The 8,616-nt window shown below is 47.5% G+C and overlaps 1 protein-coding gene across 1 annotated transcript in view; it reads left to right on the forward strand.

The window, feature by feature from the left end:
* LOC119436720 (uncharacterized) overlaps positions 1-8,616 on the forward strand; it is a 33,117-nt gene that overhangs the window by 12,157 nt on the left and 12,344 nt on the right. Inside the window, exon 2 of the mRNA XM_037703697.2 lies at positions 5,659-5,720. Coding sequence (XP_037559625.1) covers positions 5,659-5,720 — 62 coding nt within the window. The remainder of the gene's footprint in view (positions 1-5,658; positions 5,721-8,616) is intronic.

Consider the following 8,616-nt stretch of genomic DNA (forward strand, 5'->3'; position numbering starts at 1 on the left):
ATTAAAGAGAATAAATGAGCTAGGCCTAGGCCAGCGAGTATACAATTATATACGAGACTTCCTTACTAACAGAAAAGCATACATTAGGATAGGAGACCTTAACTCCGAAGAACTACAGATTGGAAGCGCAGGTACGCCCCAAGGTTCAGTAATATCACCGATGCTGTTTAACCTGGCTCTAATTGGATTACCAACAAAACTACAGGAAATCGATGGCCTCAATCATACCATTTACGCTGACGACATCACCCTCTGGGTGAGCGATGGCAACGATGGGCAGGTCGAAAACACATTACAACGTGCAATAGAAGCAGTTGAACAATACCTAGCAGGAACCGGACTGTTGTGTTCGGCTGAGAAATCTGAGCTCCTCATTTATTTACCATCGCGACGTGGCCGAAAGCCACGCAACTACGAGGAACGAAACCATCCGGAAATTCACCTAACTACCGCGGATGGTACGCCCATACCCAAGGTTGACAAGATCAGAGTATTGGGGCTGATCATTGAAAGTAACGGCTACAATGGAGAGACCATTCGTAAATTAGACAATATAACATCTCAAATCATGCGACTACTGAAGCGAATAGCCAACAAACACAGTGGAATGAAAGAAGGCAATCTGCTTAGGCTAGTCCAAGCGTTTGTAATAAGCAGAATAGTATACGTCGCATCGTACCTACGATGGTACTCGTCAGAAAGATACAAATTAGACTGCCTAATCAGAAAAATCTACAAGCAAGCAATCGGACTCTCCATCACCACCAGCAACGATAAACTACTGCAGCTAGGTCTTCACAATACACTGGATGAGCTAATCGAGGCACAACGCATAGCACAATATGAACGCCTGTCCAAAACTAAAACAGGTAGGCAAATATTGGATCGCCTGGGTATAGGTTATCATGCCCAACATGGTGTCAAAGTAGATATGCCCAGACACATCAGAGGCATGATAACCGTCCCTCCAATGCCCAAGAATATGCATCCCACCCACCATCAGGGTAGGCGAAAAAGCAGAGCACGCGATATACAAAAGAAATTCGGTAACAGCAAGGACACCATATTTGTAGACGCAGCTAGGTACAGACACAAACGCGCCTACACAGCAGTGGTGATAAATTACGAGGGAAAATGCATGACGAGCGCTACAGTCAACACGCCACACGTAGAAACCGCAGAGGAAATAGCTATCGCGCTAGCCATAGCACAAACACAAGCACATATAATCATCAGTGATTCCCAGACGGCAATACGAAACTTCGCCAATGGTCGGATCTCCCCAGAGGCACTACGACTCCTAAAATTAGGTAACAACCACGACAGAAGTGTCCATCTCATCTGGACACCCGCTCACACACTACCAGACGGTAGCAATGAGGTGGCGCACCGCATGGCTCGAGAGCTTACGGACCGAGCCTCGGTTAGTCCCGCTTCAGCGACTACCGACGAGTGGGAGTGGGAAGATCGAATGACCAAATTTCATGAAATTACACAACACCATAGATTGCCGAGGCGCACATTCCCGCCGCCTCATCCAAAATTAAACAAAAAACAGTCTGTCGAATGGCGGCAGTTACAAACCAGTTCCTATCCGAGTCCAGCTATCATGCACATAATACACCCAGATTTATACACGACTGACAAGTGCAGACATATCGACTCTAGAGCCACCCTAGAGCATATCCTATGGGAATGTGCGGGTATAACACACAATAACAGTGATGCAGCCTCAAACAGCGACAGCCTCCGCGCGCGCTGGGAGTCTGCGTTGCTCAGCTCGGACCTGGAGCACCAACTCTGGGCCGTCCAGCGAGCCGAGGAAGCCGCCAAGGGCCAACAACCCTTGGCCGAAGCCTAGGCGGGGTCTAGGCCCACCCCACCAAATCGCAGGGCACTCAATAAAGTTATTTGAATGAATGAATGAATGTTTCTGTAGTTCTGTAGAAAACTGTAAACGGGGATTGGCGAGCCTCAGCTATTACGAGACAGCTAGAAGTCGCTCGTGGAACTGCTAGACATGCTTCATTCCCGCGATCACGCTGAAAAACCCCTCTTCCGACGCCGCTGAGTGCACCCCGCTTTTATTAACGCGCTTAATTAAATATTTCCAATTTTATAAAGCAATTTTCAATGTTTTCATTGGCTCATAAAGGGGCTCACCTGCGCTACGTTCTAGCTTTCTACTTTACGCACAGTTCTTAAATTAGATGTATTATTTGTAAGACGTTCCAGGGGGGCCCGCAATGATTTTTTGAATTTCAGTACTTGCCCTATCGACCTACTACCTGAAGTTTGCTTGAAGATGCTGTAAGACGTCTTCCGTACTGGTAAGCTGTAACGCGAGTAGCGTCAAAATTAGCGTCCGTCGGATCAGCGTCCGTCGGACGACGCGTCGGAAAGGTGGGCTGCTCGCGGTCTGTTTGAACTTGCAAACTTGCTGGCAAAGTGGTGGGACGTCTTGCTGAAAACGTTTTGGTTGTTTTGTTAGTATGACCGTTCGAATGGATCAAGGCCCGCACGTGTGACTCTGATCTAAAATGATGAGAGAGATGGTTGTTCGTGAAAATTCAGAATTCCGACCTCGTCGAGTGATTTTGTTGCGGTCTGCTTTAGATTCTGCGGCACGGAGAAGGACGAGGATTCAAAGTTCTGGGTCTTAAGCCCGTAGCGTGAATGCCTGATGCATTGCAAGCTGCCCGCCGTTCATGGAAGCCTACTGTATTCTCAACATTGTTTACTTAGTGCACATGAGGAACAAAGGACGGGCAACGCCGTTTCCTTGTCGACTAACGGAACTATGCTCTTCGAGACTCGCGCTCATGCCGAAGCGAACGTAAAGGAAAAACCACAAATTAACTTTTTTCTCTGAGTTAACCTTACTTCTTTTGTGTACGCGTTGCGCACTCGGAAAAGCGCGAACACAATGCGCTTCCATTCAACTTCTACCTTCTGTAAGGGAGCCACAAACTACAAGGGAAACGAAAACAGAGATAATTACAATGAAAACATACTCAATGTAAAACAAAACAAAACAAAAACAATTTCGTTGGGACGAAAAGAAACAGGAAATAGTTAACTATAGGAAGGAAACGAAAAAGAATGGCCTTCGAATGCTGTGCGGTATAGCTTACTCGAACCAATAAAAATAACGATGCCGTTAGTAAAACAACGTGAATGCAAATACCACGTGTTCTTTTTAACTACTATACGGAATTAAAAAAAAAAGTTCCTGTTGCGGATAGCACATTTTTAATCCTCGAACTGGATTGCACGAAGATGCGGACATTACTTGTACGAGAAATCAAAACGCATAAGCGACTAACTAACAAAACTACACTAATTAAGTTGTTAGCTTATTACTTTACAGCGCATATTGCAATTTACGATTTGTAGCTGGTCAGATTGGAAAGCATGTTTATACAGAGAACGAATCCTGAGGATGGCACGGGTTTCCAGATGTGCACCGTCACACTTGCTGAATAAATGCAGTGGTTCGCCTTGCTGTTTTTTAACAAAACGCCGGTTTAAGCATTTAAGCAGAAAAATAACTGGAACGCCAATGTATTTCGTCGCACACTTTGGGAATGAATATCTCGAAACTGGTGTCACCCTGAGAATTCCTTCCAAGTGGACATACGCCTTGCGAATTCACCGGCTGCACTTCGTGAATTTCAATATATACCGTAAAGTAATTAGTTTTTAAAAAATCGGGTAGGGGCTGTGTCAATCACGCTGCCACAGTGGGGTACATGACACGTCGTGTGCATGCTGCAGAGGGTGTATGGCCACTAGGGTACAGAAATGACGTAGCGAAATGCACAAGTTACATGCATTCACGCATAAGACAACATACATGCCTAACTTATGTTACAGCTAGCTATAGTAGGCGTCCGACTGTCCAAATTTTGCAATCGTGCTCGTTCCCTACTCTTAGTGGACCCGAAGGAAGCATTGCCGAGCAAGCGTGACATTTCCGCAACAAATAGCACACTTGTAGGCCTTACAACTCCTGGTGAGCACCAGTTTGAGTTTAATAAATTATACGTATACTATGACATAATGACCTTTTTTCTTTTCTCTCCTTATATATTCTTGCTATTTTCCCCTCCCCAAGTGTAGGGTAGCCAACCGGGCACGTCCTTGTTAACCTCCCTACCTTTCCCTCTCCGTCTCTCTCTCTCTCAAACGCAACCATTCCTGCGCTCGGCCGAGTGGACAAGCGTACTGCTGAGCTATAAGCCTCTCTGAACGCCGCTCGCGAGGCTAAATTTAGCTCCGATGTCATCATGCGTGGCGCGACAATGGCGCCATCTGAGTACGCGACGCACGCAGTATCGAGTAATGGCTTCCCTCCTCTCTATAGCGATACCTAACTAAAGCGCGTGGGTTGTACTGTCGCCAATATATAATCGATAATGCTATAAACATGTTTTCGTTGCATGCGCTTTTAGCAAGCGCATATAATTTGTCTTGACCGATTTTAAAGACGTTTCACGTCAAATATATAATTCGTAAAAAATCTTTAATATTTTCAATTTCTCGTGCAGCTGTCTGTCCCAGTATATCCCAAGCACTAGAATTGTATTACCTGCCACATGTAATTTTTTTTTTAATTCTCTCCAAAAAATTGCTCCATCTCCCGCTAAAGGGAACCATGTGTGGATGCGAAGCAGCAGGGGGTTAGCTTGAGCGGGAGATGGTTTCGCGGCAGCCGCCCGAGCGCTCATCGCGGCGCTGCACAGGAGAGAGAATGAGGCGCGCGCGCGCCGTCATTTTCATACCGCGGAACTACCGTGGTGCCCCAGCGGAGTATGCAGCTGTCGCACCACCCGTCGAGCGCGCCGCTCCGGATTCCTAGAGGAGAGAAAGGGGGGAGCGTAGGAGAGGAGAGAGAGGGGGAGGGGACGCGCATGCGCTGTGGGGCCGCCAGCAAGGCCGTTGTTGCGCTGTTGGGCCGCCGGCAAAAGAGCCGGCCGCTGGCAAGAAATGCTTCGCATTTAAAAGGAACACTAAGCACACCCGTTAGCCGGAATACTGCTGTGTGTATAGCCTGAGAAATGAGCATGGGCACCAAAGTGAATGCATCGGCCAGTGCGCGGTTCTTTGCCGTCATTCCCGTGCTGGCCGAATCGCCATGCTTACAGCTCCCGTCCGCGCCTCCGGTAATTTTTGTTGGAAACTCTGTGGTGCGAAGTGAGTTTTGAAGTATAGCATACGAAATAGTGGACGGGAGTTGATAAGAATAGCGCTCGCGCTGCGTCTTCGCTTTCTTTCCGTGTATTCTTCTGCGCTTCTGAACTTGCGAGCACGTCAAAGCGCCGAATTTCAGCCGATTACTGCAGATATCAGATCCCGTATTCACAAAGGACCTCTTACGCTATAATTATTCGTAACAGCAAATTTCAGGCAATCACGATGCTGGGCATATTATTAGCGGAGGAGGCCGGACAATAAAGAAATCCACTTACGAACGATCAGATCCACAAACGAAACACTTTGTGAATAAGGGGCCGAATACCACACAAAGTTTTTCGTTTGTATACAGATGTTCGGTCCCAGATTCGCCAAGTTGGATTTCTACGCTTTGAATGACTTAACGCGCGCTCGTTTGGTGGTGAATGTGACCCGCCGTGGCGTTATTTCACGCATGCGCAGGTCTGAGCGAGGAGGAGCTGGGAAAGGTGCTTGACTGCGTCCAGAAGAACGTCAAGCCGGAGGTGAGTCTCACGGCCCCGCGGCCCTAAAGCGTGTACACCAAGAATATAAAAAAATTACATGAAACAGCAATGGGTTTCGCTGCACATGCACATGCACAGCAAATGGGCATGCTTGGCCTACAGGCTGTGTGACGGAAGAGTAATGTTTCTGCTGTCGGCGCCAACTATCTCCGAAAGGATTGAAGCCATTACTTCCACAATTAGCCGTTTTTGTCTCGGATGTCAGCTTTTAGTGAGGGAATTAGGATTGGCGTAGTCATCAAGGAAAGAAAATTGTGCCGATTCCACGCATTGTGGTAATCGGCGTTATACGAAGCATTTTGCAGCGATATAACGGACTATTCAGCATTGTTTGAGGTTCTGCAAAGCCATATACCAGGTGAACCAACGTGTTTGTGTAAATTGAGTAGTTGTGTGTGGGTCACAAGCGTACGTTTGTGTGACGACAGCGGCACGACGGCGAACACGTTGAAGACGATCATATGGCGGAAACGGCATGCACGGTTTCTTCACCGGCCGTTATGCGCGAGCCTGCGACATGGTGATTGCTGTGTTCTACGTAGATGGCGCTAGAATTGTTCGTCAGAGCAGATGCCATGTCCAATCGTGATGTCGGACGTGTTATTATAGCGTTCGAGAGAGAGAGAGAGAGAGAGAGAGAGAGAGAGAGAGAGAGAGAGAGAGACAGAAGAAAGGGGAAAGGCAGAGAGGTTAACCAGATGGGAAGATCCGGTTTGCTACCCTACGCTGGGGAGAGAGGGGAGGGGTAGGTAAAGTGACAGGGATGTAGAGATATAGAGAAAGAAAGGGAGCACAGATACACAATCACAGTCGGTCCCTGTCACCGCATACAATCGCTGCACAGCACAGTAGCACTTGCAGCCCTATAAACCTCTGTTCAGGCTACAGCCACTCGTCCAAGTCTGTTGTCCTTAAAGAGTGCAACAGTGCCCTCGTCGCCCTCCGCTGCGATGGCTTGGGATGGCGGCATTCCAAAATAAGTTCCTCTGTTAGAGGCCTTCGGTCAAAGCGCGCTATCGCGATTGCGAGCAATCGTCTCTGTAAATTGTAGCGAGGGCAGGCGCAGAGAAGGTGATGAGGATTCTCCTCGCTACCACAGTCATCACACGAGGCGTCGTCGGCCCGTCCGATTCGGAAAGCGAGAGACTTCGTAAAGGCCACTCCTAGCCATATTCGACAAAGCAGGGTAGCTTCGCGTCGGCATAGTCCACCTGTGATGCAAAGGTGTAGAGAAGAGTCTAGGTGGTGCAGTCGGTTGCTTTGAAAACTTCGTGTGTTCCACATGGATAATGTGATATCCCTGGTGACATTCAAAGTTTTCTAGCGACATCTGTCCTTGATAACGGTATCGACTTCTCTTTGTCGCCTTGAAGGGCCGACCGAGCAGCGTTATCGGCGTGTTCGTTCTCTATGACGCCGCAGTGACTTGGAAGCCACTGAAATGTCACGTGGTGTACTTTCTCAGTCAAGGTATGGATTAGTTCTCTAATCTCGAATACCAGTTGTTCGTGTGGTCCACGCCCGCAGGGCTGATAGCAAACACTGCAGTGCTGCCTTCGAGTGATTGAATATTGACCATCTTCGAGGTGTTCTTGGCTGACAAGACGAAGTGCAGAGCGAAGAGCAGCAAGTTCCGCAGCCGTCGATGTCATTGGGTGACACATCTTGAAACTGATGGTGGTGGCTCTCGCTGGGAAAACTACGGCTCCAAAGGAACACTGGATAGCTGTTGATCCTGCAGTATAAATAAAGCGTTCGAACATATTATAGCATGAAATATAGCATAGTGTGAAAGAAGCCCGCGAATACACGCAGAATTGCCGCGCGACTGGCCACTCGAGGCCCTTTGCGTGTATTCGCAGGCTTCTTTCACGCTCGGAAAAACACTATTATGTAGCACGTACTGAGCAAAAGAAAGCTGTATCGGGAGTTTTCATGTTGCTCTACAACTTTCTCATTGACATTTTGATAATTAGGGCAGTACTTTTCGAGTTAGATAATTTTACAATACCTAATTAAATCTCAGTAACAAAAATTACTGCGGCTACTCCACTGTTGCTGTAAACAATACGCACTAGGTTGCTTCGCGTAACGCCGTTCCTTTTTTTTTTTAAATCGTGCTGCGTGATAGCTGGACACCCTGTATAGTTCTAACGTACAGCAGAGCTGTCGTTACATCAGGCGCTCGCCAATCGTAAGAGCGAAAGGCGGTCGGCAAATTACGAACAGTTCTCACGAACGAAAAGCTTCGTGAAATTGGACGCCGAACTTTCGCAATACTTATATGACTGACCATATTACGGCACAGGCACCTTTTTCTTCTTTTTCTTTCTTTTCTTTCTTTCTTTCTTTCTTTCTTTCTTTCTTGTCTTCTCTTTTTTCTTTCTTTCTTTCTTTTCTCTTTCTTTCTTTCTTTCTCTCTTTCTTCCTTTCTTTCTTCTTTCTTTCTCTCTTCTTCTTCAAGCGAGGCGGAAAGTTTTATGCATGTCGCGGTTCGCTTGATTTCTCGCAATTCGCATACACAGTGCATGATTCTCTGCCCGCTATAATATTCAACGCTCTCCCCGAGTCCCCTATCATGCCAGTGCACTTCGTGGGAAAGGACGCGATGACATCTTTCTTTCTTTCTTCTTTAATAATTCGCGCCACCAGGCAATGACCAATAACGTCAGATGAGCGATGTCGCGACGAGAAGGTTTCGAGTGTTGTGTCCGCAGGGATGCGGCGATTTCTTTCTGCACGCACCCGCCTCCGCCGCTGTTTTTCGGGGTCAATTAATAAAGCACGCACACGACCTGCGCCGCAAACTGCTTCACCATATACGGGCAAGGCGGCGGGTATACATACGGTGTCGCTCTCTGACATCTACTATGTA

Source organism: Dermacentor silvarum, chromosome 1, assembly GCF_013339745.2.
Source record: "Dermacentor silvarum isolate Dsil-2018 chromosome 1, BIME_Dsil_1.4, whole genome shotgun sequence".
NCBI classification, from domain to species: Eukaryota; Metazoa; Arthropoda; class Arachnida; order Ixodida; family Ixodidae; genus Dermacentor; species Dermacentor silvarum.